At 33.5% G+C, this 18,771-nt stretch overlaps 2 protein-coding genes across 2 annotated transcripts; both read right to left on the bottom strand.

Annotated features, from left to right (window-relative positions):
- Window positions 1-4,877: 4,877 nt before the first annotated feature.
- OR8G1B (olfactory receptor family 8 subfamily G member 1B) lies at window positions 4,878-5,810 on the bottom strand. Its single transcript, NM_001391527.1, has one exon. It carries the CDS (start codon window positions 5,808-5,810, stop codon window positions 4,878-4,880), a length of 933 nt encoding a protein of 310 aa, NP_001378456.1.
- Window positions 5,811-17,373: 11,563 nt separating this feature from the next.
- Window positions 17,374-18,286, bottom strand: LOC100071993 (putative olfactory receptor 8G3). Its single transcript, XM_067053904.1, is given in 2 exon segments — window positions 17,374-18,208; window positions 18,210-18,286. Coding segments are annotated over 2 exon segments (912 nt in total).
- Window positions 18,287-18,771: the final 485 nt, after the last annotated feature.

Genomic DNA, 18,771 nt, shown 5'->3' with positions numbered 1-18,771 from the left:
AGAAAAAGCATATGACAAATTCAACGGCCATTTATGATAAAAACTCTCAACAACGTAGGTATACATGGAACGTATCTCAACATAATAAGGTCCATATATGCCAATCTAATATATAGCATCATACTTAATGGTGAAAACATAAAAGCTTTTTCTATAAGATAGGCAAGGATGCCCACTCTCATCACTTTTATTTAACATAGTTTTGGATCCTAGCTAGAGCAATTAGAAAAGAAACAGAAGTAAAAGTCATCCAAGTCAGAAAGGAAGAAGTAAAATTGTCATTATTGGCAGATGACATGATATTACATACAGAAAACCCTAAAGACACGTCCAAAAATATTATGAAAACTAATCAAAGAAGTCAGTAAGATCAGAGGATACAAAGCAATATACAAATTTTGTTGTGTTTCAATACATTAATAATCAACTATTAGAATGAAAAGTTAATAAAATAATTCTTTTAACAATTCACCAAAAAGAATAAAATACACAGGAATAAATTTAACCAATGAAATAAAAGACCAGTACTTTGAAAACTATGTGACACTAGTGAAAGAAATGGAAGAATACGCAATTAAATGGAAAGGTATTCTGTGCTCATTATTGGAAGAATTAGTATTATTAAAATGTCCATGTTACCAAAGCAATATACAGACTCAATGCAATCTTTATCAAAATTCCAATGGCATTTTTCACAGAAAGAGAACAAATAATTCTAAAATTTGTACAGAACCAGAAAAGAACCCTAATAGCCAGAGCAACCTTGAGAAAGAACAAAAAGGCTGGAGGCTTTATGATGTCAAACTATATTACAAAGCTGTGGTAATCAAAACAGTATTAAATTGGCATAGAAACAGACACATAGATTATATATGGTCAACCAATTTACGACAAAGGAGCCAGAAAATACAGTGGAGAAAGGACAGCCTATTCAGTAAATTCTGCTGGGAAAACTGAAGAGCCAAATGAAAAAGAATCAAACTGGAGCACTGTCTAAAATTGTAGACAAAAACTAACTAGAAATAGATTAAAAACTTGAATGTAAGACCTGAAACCATAAAATTTCTAGAAATAAACATAGACCATAAACTGGTTAACATCAGTCTTGGTGATGATCTTTTGGATTTGCACTAAAAGCAAAAGCAAACTACCAAAGAGGAGAAAATGTTTGCTATTCATTATATAAGTGGTTAATATCCAAAATACATAAAGAACTCATAACTCAATAGCAAGAAAATAATCTGATTAAAAAATGGGCAATGGAAAAAAGGGAACCATTGTGCACTTTTGGAAAAGAAACAGAGTTTCCCTTTATCTCCTTTGATTTCTCAAGTGTTTAATATTGTCACATATCTCTGATTTATTCCTCTTAAAAGATTTTGGGTTGGAAATGAGAATGTGATTAATATTGTTATAGCTCTAGAGGGTTTCATGCTCAGCCATTTAAAAATTCAAAATTTTAGGAAATTTTGAAGACAAAGACTAAGGAGATTTTCTGAAGTGTTTTTCATAAAGGAAGAATATAAAATCAGGGAAAATAATTTTGTGCTATATATTGTAGCTTTAATTGTTTCCCCAAAAAGTATATTAAAGTCTCATCATCGATATATGTGAATGATATCTTATTTGCAAGTTGAGTCTTTCCTGATATAATCAAGTTAAGATGGGGTCAGTAGGGTGTGTTCTAATCCAATATGACTGGTATCCTTATAAAAACAAAAGGGAAGTTTGGACACAGACACACATAGGGAGAACAGCATGTGAAGACAGATGTGGAGATTAGAATAATGCATCTACAAGCCAAGGAATGCCAAGGATTGCTGGCCATCACCAGTAGTGAAAAGAAAAGTAGGGAACAGATTCTTCTTCAGTGCACTCAGAAGGAACCAACAATGCTGACACCTTGATTTCAGACCTTTAGCCTCCAGAACTGAGAAAATATATTTTGGTTGTGACAGCCTTCGGAACTAATACACTATGTAATCTTTGAAAAATATATTATTTGACTCATTGTAACTGTAATTAAATATTACAATATTTATAAAGCAGTAATGCTTGGAACATTTTATTTCGTGAGCTGAATGAAAGCATCTGATAGATAATTCTATAAACCCATGAAAAGTTCTTACCAAGCTTAAAAGGAGAGATGATGATATTTTTTTATTCTAAAATTAAAAGAGATGTTGAGGAACAATGGAAATATATGTTACAGATAATATTTTAGTTCTACTGAAAAACTAAAGCATTTTGTTTGGAAATCAAAATCATTTGTTTTTATTTAAAATATTAAATGCTATATCATTTTAAGACAATAATTGCAAGACATTTCTTTAGTTGAACTTACACTGAAGCTTTAAATTATTGTTAGATATGGGCTTTAATTTTTATTTTTATGTACTTATTTTTTATGAGGAAGATTTGCTCTGAGCTAACATCTGTGCCAATCTTCCTCTGTTTTGTATGTGGGTTGCTGCCACAGCATGGCTGACGAGTGGTGTAGGTCTGTGCCTAAGATCCAAACCCATGAACTGGGCCTGCAGAAGTGGAATGTACCAAATTTAACCACTAGACCACAAGGTAGGCCCCTTAATTTCTTTAATTTTAAAGTAGTATTTACTCATTTAAGTCAAATTGGAATTAAGGAAAAGCCAACATTGGCGTGTAGTGGTGAGGTGCTGTAATGGGCAATGAGGGTTTAATTGTACTAGCCCTTCATGAGGAGTGTGCCTAGTATTTATCAAGATAGCTGCCACGAGGGGCAGGAAATGCAGCATTTATACAGTACCATTAGATAAGGTTTACCCAAGGGTAAGAACTCTCTGGGCTGACTTGTATATAAGTCAAGTGAACACCTGGACTTGGAGAAGGCTCCAGGGTGAAACTGAAAGATCCTATTGCAGATATGAAGTGAACTACCCTTAGTGCAAGCTCAGTTTCAGCTTGCACAGAACTAACTAATGTATCTGCTGCTGAAATCAGAGGTAGTCTGAGAGAAGGTGACATGGGAAACCAGAGATGTCCGGTACAATCATGAATGAATATTTGAGTGCATATACCCTGTCCTATTGGAGCTTATATTTCATTGAGGCAGAAACAATAAAAAGAATAAGCGTTCAAAGTATCATATAATTACAACAAGCACTTCAGACTAAGAAGAAAAAGAGCCAGTTTTTCTGAGGGAGAATAGAGGGTTGACATGAAAAGTAATTTTTGTGGAGTTTCAAAGATGAGTTTTCTGAGGAAATAACTTCAAGTCCTTACAGACTTTAAGGGGTTATTTTTCTAAATCATATTTGGCTAAATTTTTCACTGATTATCCTGAGGTTCACTGATGATAAGTCAATAGGTTGCTTTAGCTTAGAGAAATCTTTTAACTCATTTTAAAGTGGAATTAATGGATTGACTGTAGGGTCTTCCTAGGCTGAGATTAACAGAGTCCATGACTGATGGACTGCTCAGACAGGAAGTCCCAAGCTTTTGAATAAGACTCATTTTTCAGTTTCTCAGTGGAGAGTACTATAGAGCTATGGCCCATTCACCTACTTTCCCTCCTGCTAAAGATCTGAACAAACTACAGTTTGGAAAAGCAGGAGTCTCTAAATAAGATACATACAGGAGACTGCATAAACTGGAATAAAATCACGGTAAATTAACTAACCTCACCAAAAAATGACAAATTATTTCCTTTGGATGCAGCAATACAGGTTATCGTATTTAACTCTATAGTGCGCTCTCACTCTTCTCAATTTTATTGAACTATACTTTACACATAATAAATTCACTCAATGTCTACATAGTAAAGAATTTTCTCATGAAAGCATAGGCAAATTTATTTTCTGCTCTGGGTATGGGGAATTATGGTGGTCTAGAATCGGTGGTTTTGGTTCCTCATATCACTCTACTACCAGATTTGCTATGTTTATCCAACAGATATCAAATATGTGTCTTATTTTTTAACCTTCCAAAGCTGAGTGATTGAAAGTAAAAAAAAAAAAAATTCTTGCTTCCGAGACCTCTTAGTTACTGTCAGAGTTTAATGACTTCATAATCAAGTATTCACAATTTATCACAACTGTACTGGGGTTTGACAGAAGGAAATCAGGACTAACACTTCTGAATTTTGGTACAGGAATAAGTCAAGATGTCATCAATCATCTTGCAGATCTTTGGGGAACTCTCCAAACACAAAGTTAATTGGTTTGAACAATAATAAAAAAGCATGTCTAGCTAATTGGAGAGATTAATGGAGGAAGAGAATGTGAGATATATATGGTTTTCCCATAAGTACTTTACAAAAGGAAATAATTGACAAGAAATTTTTCAAGGACCAAAGAGGTGGCAGAAACTATACTACATCCTGGAGATGTAACAGATATAACAGTGAAATATATGTATAGGGGGCTACCTTCATGGAGATTATAGTCCAGTGCAGATTTGAAAATAAGCAGGCAGGATACAGATATGCAAAAAACTGGAGATTATAGCCATCATATTGCTACAATTGATGTTGTTTCCTGACTGGGTAGAAGAAAGTAGATAGATAATTACTGTTGGAAGATGGTAATTTCATTATGGTTGAGGATTGTGCTTTTATCAATTGTATGGAAGAAAAGGAGAGGAAATGATGGTGATGGCCTTACTTTGAGCATGTATCCAGGTCATCTTTAGTATTTCTTCCAGTCTGTTTCTCAACAATAGTTATGAGAGAAAACTTCAGAGAGAAATAGCATCAAAAGGCATGGAGATTCAAAATAACGCCAAAAGAATCCTACTAAATGAAGAAAACTGTTGACATATGGACTGAAATGAAACATATTAATTCATACAATGTATTGTCTTAACTTAGATCAAATATATGCTCATATTATTTCTGATCACTACAATGTTCTTCTCTTTAGCATTTTCTTCAGGGCAACATTGACATCTTTATTCCTCATACAGTAGATCAGGGGGTTCAGCATGGGCACAACAATAGTATAAAACACAGAGGACACTTTCCCTTGATTCATGAAGGTGACTGATGATGGCTTCAGGTACGTGAAAGCAGCAGATCCAAAAAAGAGCAAAACTGCCAACATATGGGAGCTGCAGGTGCTGAAGGCTTTGGACCTGCCCTCAGTGGAGTGAATGCGGAGGATGCTGGCAGTGATGAAGCTGTAGGAGCTAAGGATAGTCAGGCTTGGGACAAAGATGTTAAGTGTACCAACACATAGAATCAGTAATTTGTTGACATAAGTACTAGAGCAGGAGAGATTTAGGAGGGGAAGAAGATCACAGAAATAATGGCTGATCACATCAATATTGCAGAAATGAATTCTAAACATGTAGCCTGCATGAGCAAATGCACAAACCAGGCCTATAATATACACTCCTAAAATCAGGGAAAAACATGCCTGATGAGACATGATGACACTGTAAAGCAAGGGGCTGCAGACAGCAACATAGCGGTCATATGCCATTGCAGCTAACATATAACACTCTGAAACACCAAAAATGAGGAAGAAATAGAGCTGAGTCATGCATTCAGGGTAGGAGATAATGTTCTTCTCTGTCACAAAGCTCACCAGCATTTTGGGGGTGATGACAGAGGACTGGCAGAAATCTATGAAGGACAAGTTGCTGAGAAAATAGTACATGGGGGTGTGCAGGTGAGAACTGAGCCCTATCAGTGCGATCATGCCCAGGTTCCCCACCACTGTGACCACATAGATTCCTAGGAAGAGGAGGAAGAGGGGCAGCTGGAGTTCTGGCTGTTCTGTTAGCCCAGCGAGGATGAACTCAGTCACTGCGGAATGATTTCCTGCTGCCATTTTCCTCTAGAGAGTTCCTGAAGGAGAGAGAGAAAGGTACAGTTTTTGGAGACATTTCCTTGTTATTCTCCATTTAATAAATTGTACCTCATATAGAAAATTAGTGCTTTAAATATTCCCTTGGTATCTGTTAATAATTTTAACTCTGGATCAATTTACTGAAGTAATATTTATCTTAATTAAATACTTTTACACTTTAATATCAATATAATAAAGTACGTCACATAAAATTATGTTAGCCATAATGATAAGTCTTTGAAGATCACTCCCAATGTTGAACATTTCAATTATTTTCAAGCCAATTTTGTCTAAAGTGAGATTTGCCTACTTAAAAACATAGAGGAGCCATTGAAAATGAGAGAAGCTGGCTGAGAGTTGATGTGAAGAGAATAAATCCTGTGATAGTGCAGTATCTTCATTATCCAACAGCTTATTTCTGATAGGGATGAAAAGCACATTATTGCTAGGCTTTTGGAATTTTTAATTAAAATAAAAATTTTGGGGTTTCTATATAAAATCTTCAGATTTTTAATATTATTTTTGACATGAAACAGGACAAACAACATTCATTGTGCAGATGTGCCAGCTGAACTGACTCACTATTATTCGATTAGTCACCCCTGGACCAAATATTCTGCTTTCACTTGAGGGAAGAACTATGAGTAGTGGCTAAGTGAGTAGGTCTTAAAGTCCAAGTGCCTGCGTTCATATGCTGACCCATCATCTACTAGTTGATAAACTTGGATGAGTAAAATAACCTCACTATCTAATTAGCAGGGATTAGCACTCTGAAAATAATAATAACAATAATTGCTGCTGTTTTGTTATTTATATCATGCTATCAATTGAAAATTAAAGGATAATTCCATATTTCAAAATACAGAAACAGCAACTGTAATGTTTAAACTTTCCCTTTCATCTCTTTTATCTTTCATTAATTATGACAGTATGAAAAATAGTCACAAAAGTATGGGATATAGAATCATAAATGTATTCTTATATTCTGTAAATCATATACAGTTTTTTATCATTATCTACATAAAAGTGATGTTACAAATGAATTCCATTTCAATAAAGTTGAAACAGAATAATTAGAAAATTAAATTTTTCTACTTCACAGCTGAACAAAAATGAACTTGAAATGAAAGTTAAATCTCAGCCCAAAGGCTAAACTATTAAGCTTCTGGAGAAAACACTAAAGAAAATCTTCAACACATTGGAGTAGTCTAATATTTCTTATGACACACACACTAAATATGCAATATTTATAAATTCAGTTTTATCCAAATGAAATCTGCTCTTTAAAAGGTGCCTGTACAAAATTAAAAACAAGCCACAGAGAATACATCAAAGTATAGATATGTATCCAAAATATATAAATAATATCAACAAGACAAGGCTATGAAGACAGTCATGCAAAGTAAAAAATAAGAAAACTGTTCAAACAAATATATCACAGATGGACATAATTGGATACTTAATAAGAACATGAAAAGATATGGAAATAATTGTTTATAAGGGAAATGAAAACTAGACTAAAACCATAATGACAAACCACTACATATGTATATTGAAATGGCAAGAAAAAGAAAGAATGAAAAAGAAAGAAACAAAAACTTACAATACCAATGTTTTGAGAGGATATGGAACACTTGAAGTTCTCATACACAACCAGTGAGGAGAATTGTAGACTTGTCTAACCATTTTGGAAAACTGGAAATTTGTTAGAAAGTCAACCATGTGCTTCCAACATAACCTAACAGTTTTACTCCACAGTATTTACCCAAAAGAAATGAAGACATATGTCTACACAATGACTTGAACAAAAATGTAATGTAAGCTTTGTTACTAACAATGAAAAACTGAAAACAACCCAAATATTCAACCAATGAATAGATAAATGAATTGTGGCATATGCATAGAGTGGAACACTACTTACCAATAAAAAGTAATAATTCACAGATGCATACAACAATACGGATTATCTTGAAAACATCATGTTGAGTAAAAGGAGCCAGACATAAAAGAGTACACACTGTACAATTCCATTTATAAAATTCTAAAAAGCAGAACTAATCTATAGTGACCGAAATGATGTCAGTGGCTGACTGCAATGGGACATGGGAGAAAGACTGGGAAAGCAGATGAGAGAAACTTTTAGGATGATGAAAATGTGTCATATCATTATGAAGGTGTTGGTTTCACCAGCACATAGTGTATGCATTTGTCAAAACTTATGTAGGTGGATTTTATTCTTAGAATGAGTACATTCATTCTTGATATAATCTTGAAAAAAGTATATCTTTTTATAATCTCAATAAAATATTAATACAACAAAATATATAAAAGTAAAATAATAATATAAAAATAGAAAACCTAATAAAGAATTAACAAGGATAAAGAAGATCTGAACATGATTCATAAATTGGAATATATGTATATAATCTCACGGCATACAGTAACTAAAGAAACCATATTCTTTTAAGGGCACATAGAACCATTGAAGAATTGTTTATATGCCAGTTCATAACACAAGTTGCAATATCTTCCAAGATATTTTCACTGTCTTCACATCTAAGAAAATAATCATACCAATCTTGCAGGTTTTCTCCTAAAATATAGAAAAAGAGGCAACATTCTATAGTAATAATAAAATAAAATAAAATAACCTCTTAGAAAACTCAGACTAGATAGCAAGTTCTTAAAGCTATTTGAAAAGCACGTATAGCAAACAACAAACTTGATAGTGAAACATGGAAACATGTTTGCATAAAAGTTAACTTAGACATTTAGAGGTATTCAACAGTGAAATTATCTAGAACTGTTGTTTTCCTTGTGTTCAGCTTTCCAGTAACAGAATGAATTTATTCAATAACTATCAATTTTCAGATGTTTGCCTTGCCTTTCATTTCTCCCTAATTGAAACTTCAAGGCATTCATCCATTTTGAAAATTATCAGATGGTTTTAATACTCTTCTCTTTCACCTTTTTATATATTTATAAGCTATGCAGTCCTTTCTATTTCTTTATTCCTTAAGTCAGCAATTTGTGATTCTTCTCTTTCTTTTTGATCCCTCATGATAGATGTTTTTAAATTTTATTCTTCAATTTAATAATATATTTTGGCTACATCGATTTTACGAAATTGTGTTCATTTTCTATGTAACTTATTTCTAATAACTTAATTATTATATTCTATTTATATATATATATTTGTTTGGTTTCCTCTTTTTCCTTAAATTCTTGAAATGGAAGATTAAATCATTGATCTTCAATCATCCTTATTTTCTAATATACACATTTAAGGAGTAAATTTCCATCCAGTTATTACTTTAGCTGCATCTGACAAGTTTTACTATGTTAAATGGCATTATTTTTCATTTAAATGTTTTATGATAATTTTTTAAATTATTTTATCCCATGGAATATTTATAAATGTTTTACTATTTTCCCAGAAAATTAGGATGTTTAAAAGTATCTCTTTTTTGAAATGTCTGTTTTTATTTCATTGCAATCAATAAATATACCATGAATTTAATTTTTTGAAATTTTTTGAAGTTTTGTTTATCATACATTTTGTAAATTTTTATAAATATTCCAAATGCACTTGAATAAATATGTTATATATCCTTGCAGAGTTGTGTGGTTTATGCATTTCTTGTTTTTTATTGATGTATAATTGATATATAATATTATATTAGTTTCAGATGTATGCATACTGGTCCAATACGTGTACATATTGTGAATTGATCACCAGAATTAGTCTAGTTAACATCCATCACCATACATAATTACAAAATTGTTTTCCTTGTGATGAGAACTTTTAAGGTTTATTCTCTCACCAACATTCAAATATACAAAACATTGTTATTAACTATAGCCCCAATATTGTACATTACAACCCCATGACTTACTTATTTTGTGCTTGGAAGTTTTTATCGTTCGACTATCTTCACCTATTTGACCCACCTCCTACTCCTTCTCTGGCAAACACCAATCTCCTCTCTGTACCTATGAGTTCATTTTTTTTTTTTTTTGCTAGATTCCACAAATAAATGAGATCAAAAAGTATTTGCCTTCCTCCGTCTGACATGTCAGTTAGCATAATGCCCTCATGGAAATCTATATTTTAGTAAGTTCAGTCCATTAATTATGTTGTTCATCTTTTATACACATAGAGATTTTTTTGACCTGCCATTTTAATAGCTATTGAGAGATGCATATATATTAAAGTCTCCCACAAATTTTGGATTTGTCAATTTCATCTTGATTTCATAAATACTTTTGTTTTAAAAAATTTGGGTCTATGCTTTGGGTCACATAGAGATTTAGGATTCTGAGACCTTTCTGGTATGGATATTAGACTTGAACTCTTATCATTATGGAGTGTTTCCCTGATATCTGGTACAGCACAATGCTTACAGTTTCTATACATGATTTTAGTAGAACAAAATGTTAATTTTTTGCTTAGTGCTTTGATGGCATGTCACTTTCAGTCCTCCTCCTTTTAATCTTTCTATATGCTTTTACTAAAATGTGTTTTTTAGAAGAAACAAAAAGTACAAATACAAGTTTTAAAATAATCATATTACTTAAAATAGCAATCATTAAGCATAAAATATCTGAAAAATAAATCTAACAAATATGTACAATGTCTATATAATAAAATTATATAATATATATTATATAACATTTGTTCAAAAAATCTTCATAATAGGAGAGATAATGCGACATTCATGGATTAGAAGATTCAATGTTATAAAAATGTTAAATCTTCCAGGTTCATCTATAGGTTCAATCTAATCCAAATTTAAATTTCAGTAATTTTTTTGTGGATTGCTGTGAATTTCAATGTGAAATTCATGGGGCCAAAAATAACTATGGCAATCTTGAAGAAGAACAAAGTTTTACAAATTATATTACTATTTGTAATAATATTACTATATTATCATTATTAGAAATATCAACTTTGACATTGCTTCCACTTTTTTATTATATTTCATGTGGAGTTACCAGTAGCAACACCTCTCGCCTTATCCAATACTTGATAGTATACTGTATTTTAGTTCTTTTCTTTGTTGCTTCAAAATATTGTAACTTCAAAAATATTCTCAAAATTTTATTCATCATTTTTCAATATACGGGTGTCCACGCTCTTCATCCTGTGACCACACTTTGTACAGAAATGCCTTCAAGCACTTGTAATCTTTGCACCCTGTCATCTTAAAACCATTGCCTTTGGAAACCTCTGTCACTGGAAAGCCAGTTTTGCTATATCCTCAACTTCTTGCCTCCATCTTGTCTTAATAGAAAGCAGATCTATCTTTAAGGAAGCTGAAACGATCTAAGTGGACAGTTAATGTTTTCTAAGGCCCACGAATAATTGGATTTATAGACGGAGTTAATATTTTGTCCACTATCTGTGGAGATTTTCAAAACACTACTCTAATGAAATAAAGGTCTTCCACTGATATGAACTCAGATAATTATATTACCTTTTTTCACTTCTATTATTTTTACCACCTGTTTACCTCCAATCTTTTCTGAGAATGAAGTCCTGTATCTAAATCATAGCTCTTGCTCACAACTCACCACTCCCTGTGCCAGGTTTGCTGAACCCTAGATTCCTTTTGTCATGGTTCTTTCTTCTCTACAGCCATGTTCCTTGGTTCCTATGCTATGCCTGATGCCTGGGGCATTCACTAATAGCTCAAGAGTCTTTGTTTCCAAGTCAATCTACATGTCTCCCTAGACTTTCAACATTTGATAATTTTAATATTTGCATAAAAAAACATAATCTACTTTCCCTTTTCCTGCTATAAGCCTTTTTCACTCAGGAACTATTCAAACTTGGAAGGTATGCCTCATTTCAGATCTCAACTATTCTCTGGTTTTTCTTCCCTCCAAATGAGCCCTGGTAATATCATCTAAACTCAGATAAACAATACCTTAAGACAACATTTAAAAGTACTGATGGGATCATTTGGCTGTATTTGGTGGTCTCTTAGAATTTATGAAAAATATCTACTCAGCTAGAATACCTATCCTGGAAAGTATAATCCTCAAAAGCTTACAAATTGGAATCTGGAAATTCATGGTATGTATTTTAATGTGCTAGGCTTCATGCTTTGTACTCATTTCTCTTTGTATCTGTGTCCCTTTAAAATCCACATGTAGTGCCTACTTTGACAACACATATATTAAAATCCACATATAGGATCAGTAAATGCATTGCTTTCTAGAGTCCAACCTGTATCAAGGCCAAAAAGATTTTATCCAGGCCAATATTTCAGTCGCTAACATAAACATGACATAGACACAGTTCTCTGTCATTTCATATAGGCAAGTGGTCCAGGCTTTCACAATACCTTGTGGGTAAGATAGAGCTCTGTGGGATGGTGGCTTTACAGTCAGATGTAGGAGAACATATTGGAACACAAAGAGCGTTTACTAATGCAGGAATTTCCCAGTACAATTGATCATCAGAGCCACCTACAGAGAGTACAGTATTTACAAAAATGACAAAAATGTAAACATGATTATAATGAAAAACAAGAGTTTCTGAATCTTCCTCCCTACACTCTTAGTCGTTTAATCGAGGGATATCTTAATCTCTGTGGAATAGCTCTAATAAAGAGTTTCTGTTTCTTTCTTCTGGGAATTACCTCCACAGCTCTAAATAATTCACATATCTTGGTATTTCCAGAATTATCAACTTTATATGTTATCTCAACTTTCTATTGTATTACATATGCAGTTACTTTAGTTAAATCATTGCAACTGGCTTCCTTTTCACTCTAATATTTGAAACTTTTATTTTTTAAGACTTCCTTTCTTATTTGCTCTATAACTTTAAAAATATTTTCAATTTTTTTTAATCATCAACTTTCCAAATTATCTCAACTCATCAGGATAAAATTTTATTACAGATTTCCTATCCTAACACCAGAATTAGTGAATCAGAATCTTCAAGGGTTTTAAAGATCTGACCTTCTGAAAATCAAACTAACTTAAAACAAATAAAACAAGTAACAAAACTACCAAAGTAGTTCTGATGATTATCTAGGTTTGGGGACTATCGGATTAAGAGATACAAAGTCAGTGTATTGGCATGCTTCACATGAAGAACTGGAGAAATTCTATTTTTTTTCTTTTTTTCTATTACCTTCTTTTCATTTCTTTTCTTCCTTTCTTACCTTACCTCTTTTCCATTTTTCTTCTCCTAGCTCCTTCCTTCTTTCTCTCAATCCTCTATTATTTATCAAAACTTAATGAGACAGTAACATACCAAACAATGACCTTTGGGCTAGAATATAAAAATCACAAAAACATAGTTACTGTCCTCATGAAATTCAAGACTTAATATCAAAGAGAGCTAATATTCACCATAGTGAAGTTAACATGAAAGTAAAGTTGAAGTGAAGTCAGAGAGGCATAAAAAATGAATACATTCCCTATTGGAATCAGAGCTAGGAAACTGAATGTCTTGAAATTTGCATTTATTTCAAAATGTTTTCTCATAAATTTGTATTTGTCTCAAAAAAGTTTGTATTTATCTCAAAATATCTTATTTGTTTGTTCTAACTAATCTCCATAGGATCCACCTATGAGGTTCTGAATAATATATTTGCTTATGAAACAACTTAATATCCCCTATTTACATAAAGATCAATTAAAGATAAAGGTTTTCTTATTATTACATATATTATCTAGATAATTAATAATTGAGTGTATATAGCAACAGCAATTAAGTAAACATAGCCACTGAAGTGGGGCTGTAAATCCTTTCATCAGAATATGAAATGAAATCACTGAACATCGAACATCAAAGACATTTTCTTCTGGTCTTTACCAAAAGGTAAAGACTTTATTTGAATTGTAAAGGGGATGGGAGGGAGTATAATAGGAAAATATCAGTTTGGACTCAAACTGTTTCTGTGAAATTTTCCTTTTCTCAGTTAAGCTTGGACTTTGAGATGCCAATCCCCCATGGTATACTGCACACTCTGTTTGAAACATAATCTCTCAAGTTACCATAACCTATACCACAAGGGATGACAACAACTGGACAAATGAATATGGTCACTGAAAATGGTTAAAGCAAACAAACTGAAATCTAGCAGGGCAAATATTATATGTTTTTAATTTTGTTTTAAAAGGTCAATTCTTTGCATACTGGATATAGCTTTTGGGTGTAATTCATGTAAAAAATATAAATACTCTTTTTTCTTTGCTGAGGAAGATTCACCATGAGCTAATATCTGTTGCCAATCTTCCTCTTTTTGTATGTGAGCCCCTGCCACAGCATGACCACTGACACATGAGTGGTGTAGGTCCACGCTTAGAAACCGATCCTGGACCACCAAAGTGAAGCACGCAGAACTTAACCACTAGGCAATTGGGGCTGGCCCTGAGGACTCAATTCTTTATTAATTCAGTAAAACCCATAAAGTAAGTGGCTGGTTAATAAAGCAGTTAGTTTCAGATTGCATTTATAGCAATACAGTATCTAGAGTATGGTTGGTTAAGATTGATAACATAGCTTCCCAACTAGAGTTCCATAAAACTGTCATATGGTGAATGGATCATAACAGTGCTGAGGTCTTGGTCTTCTTAGCTCTTGATGGAGAGGGGTTGAGCCCGTGGCATCCATAGCTCCTAGCTGATCACCACTGGCCACATGCAGCCTGATCCATTATCCCTGTTACATCACACAAATAATACCATTTTCTGTGTGAAGTTAGGAAGCTCTGTGTGGTACACTTAAATTACACTTGTAGTTTTGTGTTTAGTTACGGATAGTCATTTTAAGAAGAGACATTGGCAAGAAGGAGGACAAATAAAAACTATGGAGAAGTTGGAAAATGTTTGAACGCAATGGGATAGTTAGCAGATATTATCATACATCTGAAAGGAATCTAAAGGGAAACAGACTTATTTTATGTATGGTGTTTGAAAGATCTTAGAATATACCCTTTAGTAGAGATAAGGAAAATAATCTAACAATGGTTGAGTACTTAGAAATAGACTGATCTGCTTATTTCTAATCATTGAATGCACTCAACCATAAATCAGGTGAAGATGCACTTTCAGGAACAAGGAGAAAGGATTTTCTTATTACCTCTCACCACTCTCCAGGTTTAGTCCACGTTTGGTTCTTTTCAGTTTCAGAAACTTATCTTTCAAACTCAGATACTTTTCAGTTTCTAGAATATGTCACATTCTATCAGCTATTTGCAATTTTATTTGTTCATCTTTTTCACATAAAAAAAGTCTTACCAATTCCATTTACCTCTGTTAGCTGATAAATATTTTTTTTTTTCATTTCAAATCTCATTTAAAATTGATGTCATCATGGAAACATTCAAACATTCTCCAATTTCTTGTCATTGATTGGACTTTATTAGTACATGTTCAGAAAACTACCATTCTAAGCAGCACTTTTTCAGACTTAAGATACACTATAAGCCAGATAATAGACTATATAAGACTTATTCTTCTCTATATTCCAAGTAAATGGTACACATCTGGCACATTATAGGAAGTTAAAGACTTATTTATGAATAAATTAATATTTGAAGGAATGAATGAAAGTATCAAGGAATATTTGCTTAAATTGCCAAGGTGAGTACTTCCAGACTTAATATTCTCAAATCACAAGTGTGAAATGAGCACACTCACCTTTCTTCTTCCTGGAAACCTCAATGCCAAATTTTATTTGCAACTTGCTTTCTTTGACACAGAGGACAATAGGACTAATGTTGGTGTTGGGAGTCCTAGGTACCCAACATTCTGCTACCTTTAGTGTTGAGAGGGCAGGCACAGCCCTAGGTCTCTGAGCCACTTTTGAAGCTGGTCTCCATCACAGGTCAACTTCTTCAATTGTTGTGTTCAACTTCAATTTGTGTTTCTCCAGCTTCAATGTACATCATCACCTTTCATAGTCCACTGAGCAGTTCTGATTGCTGTGCTGTAAAGGTTTGTCCTTGCCTTAAATATGCCAGGCACCCAAGAACATGGAGACAAAACTCTCCAAGGATTTCCATTTCTCAGGAAACAAGCTCTTGGGAAAAGAAGAAATAACGGTTATTTCCCAGTTGTCTAACTTTTTTCTTCAATAGGGATTCTTTGCCAATCCTGAACTTCTCAATTAATGATAAAGATTTGTTTACAAGATCACTTGAGGATTTTTTTAAAATGTAAATTCTGATTCAGTACGTCTGAGTGGGTTTTGCGATTCTAAATTTCTTACAGTCTCCTACCCAGAGCTATTAGTTTATGATTCACAGTGTGAATTGCAAGTTTTAGAGGACCAGGGCGCATCTTGACAAGTTATCTCACTGTTAGTAGAGCTAGATATTGTTTTTGTTTACAAAATAGATACATATGTATAGATAGAGAGATAGATGATAGATATATGTTTTTATTTGTTTAACTAAAAAGAAACTCAGTTCACCCATTTCTCCTACCCCTCATTCCCCGTCTCTGGCATTCACCAATCTGTTTTCTGTATCTGTGAGCTTGGTTTTTGTTTTTACTTTTTAGATTTCACATATAATAGAGGTCATACATGTTTGTCTTTCTCTGTCTGACTTGTTTCACTTAGCATAATGCCATCAAGTTCTACTCATGTTGTTGCAAATGTCAAGATTTCATTCTTTTTATTGCTGAATAATTCTTCATTGTATATATATACTACAAATTTTTCATACATTCATTGGTCAATGGGCACTTAGGTTGCTTCCATATCTTGGCTATTATAAAAATGCTGCAATGAACATGGGGGTGCATATATCTTTTTGAGTTAGTGCTTTCGTTTTCTTTGGATAAATACTCAGAAGTGCAATTACTGGATCATATGGTAGTTAGATTTTTAATTTTATAAGAAGACTTCATACTGTTTTCCATAGTGGCTGCAACAATTTACCTTCCCACCAACAGTGTTCAAGTGTTCCTTTTTCTCCACATCCTCGCCAACACTTGTTATTTCTTGTCTTTTTGATGACTGTCATTCTAACAAGTGTGAGTTGACGTATCATTGTGGTTTTGATTTGCATTTGTCTGATGGTTAGTTAATTATCTTTTCATGTGCTTGTTGGCTGTATGTACGTCTTCTTTGGAAAAATGCTCAGATCTTGGGCCCATTTTTTTAAATTGCATTGTTTGTTTTTGTGTGGTTGATTTGCATGAATTCTTTATATATTTTGAATATTAATCACTTATCAAATATATGATTTGCAAATATTTTCTCCATTTAGTAGATTGTCTTCTCATTTTGATGATGATTTCCTTTGCTGTGCGCAAGCGCTTTAGTTTGACGTACTCCCCCACTTTTTTATTTTGCTTTTGTTGCTTTTAATTTTGTTGTCAGATTCAAAAAGAATCATCTCCAAGACCTATTTCAAGAACCTTATCAACCGTGTTTTCTTCTAGGAGTTTTATCATTTCAGGTCTTACATTTAAGTCTTAATTCATTTTGAATTAACTTTTGTGTATGGTGTAAGATAGTGGTCCAGTTTCATTCTGGCCTGATTCTAATATGACACCATGATATTGAACCTATTCATGAACTTTTTCTACTGTGTAGAATTTTCTTCAGGGCAAATTTGACATCCTTATTCCGCAGACTGTAGATCATGGGGTTCAGCATGGGTACAATGATTGAATAAAACACAGAGGACACTTTTCCTTGGTCCATGGAGCTTACAAATGATGGCTGAAGGTACCTGAAGGCTGCAGATCCAAAGAAAAGAGCAACAGCTGAGATGTGCGAACTGCATGTGCTAAAGTCTTTGGATCTGCCCTCAGTGGAGCGAATGTGGAGGATACTAGAGAGGATGAAGATATGGGAGGCAAGGATAGTTAAGGCAGGAGTCAGAATGTTAAATGCACTCAAGACTAGAACCAATAATTCATTGACATAGATGCTGGAACAAGACAGCTCCAAAAGTGGAAAGAGATCACAGAAATAATGGTTAACCACATTTGTCTTGTAGAAAAAGAGTCTCAACATAAAAACTGTGTGGATTGTAGATCCAATAATTCCCAAAACATAAACTCCCATTGTGAGCCAGAAGCAGATGTGATAAGACATGATGTTGTTGTAAAGCAAGGGGCTACAGATGGCAACGTAGCGGTCATATGCCATTACAGCCAACATGTGACACTCTGCAATAGCAAAAATGAGGAAGAAATAAAGCTGAGTCATGCATTGAGGGTAGGAAATGATGTTCTTCTCTGTCACAAAGTTCACTAGCATTTTGGGAGTAATGACAGTGGAATGGCAGAGATCAATGAAGGACAAGCTACTGAGGAAATAGTGCATGGGGATGTGCAGGTGAGAACTGAGTCCTGTCAGTATGATCATGCCCAGGTTCCCCAGTGCTGTGACCACATAGTGGTAGTTGGAGGTCAGCATGTTCCGTTAGCCCAGCGAGGATGAACTCTGCCACTATGGAATGATTTCCAGGGACCATTATCCTCTTAGCAAGTTCTAAGTTTTAAAAAAAGTAAATTAGTGTACTTTTGTGTGTGTGGGTGTATGTATTTGAATGTATGCACATGTGTATGTGTGTGTGAGGGGGAAAATAATTCTGTAGAGATCATTATTTTAACACTCAACAGGGGAGATTCATAACGCAGGGATCTCTTGTTTTTCTCCTGCTGCTCTGGAACAACCAATGACCAGAGAAGGGCTTAGAGACTTCAAGAAACTTAAAATTCAGATATTTCATAATTTTTTAAGATAAAACATGAATTTTTCATTTTTTAAGTCAGTCAGAGGCAACATTACTACCGTTATTTCTGAAGACTTTTCTCTTTTCTCCAATATTCTATATGTATATATTAATGTCATGCACGTAAAGTAGCATAATATTTTCATCTTGCTCTGAATAGACAATAGTAATGTCTGCTTTCTATAATTAATAAATGTAGGATTCATAAGTCTGTGAAGAGTAGT

The sequence above is a fragment of the Equus caballus genome, chromosome 7 (genome assembly GCF_041296265.1).
Source record: "Equus caballus isolate H_3958 breed thoroughbred chromosome 7, TB-T2T, whole genome shotgun sequence".
NCBI lineage: Eukaryota > Metazoa > Chordata > Mammalia > Perissodactyla > Equidae > Equus > Equus caballus.
The sequence above is the reverse complement of the archived record's forward strand: the minus strand, read 5'-3'. Positions and strand labels throughout refer to the sequence as shown.

Coding starts and splice junctions, on each gene's coding strand:
- OR8G1B (NM_001391527.1), bottom strand. CDS start 5,810: ATGGCAGCAGGAAATCATTCCGCAGTGACTGAGTTCATCCTCGCTGGG.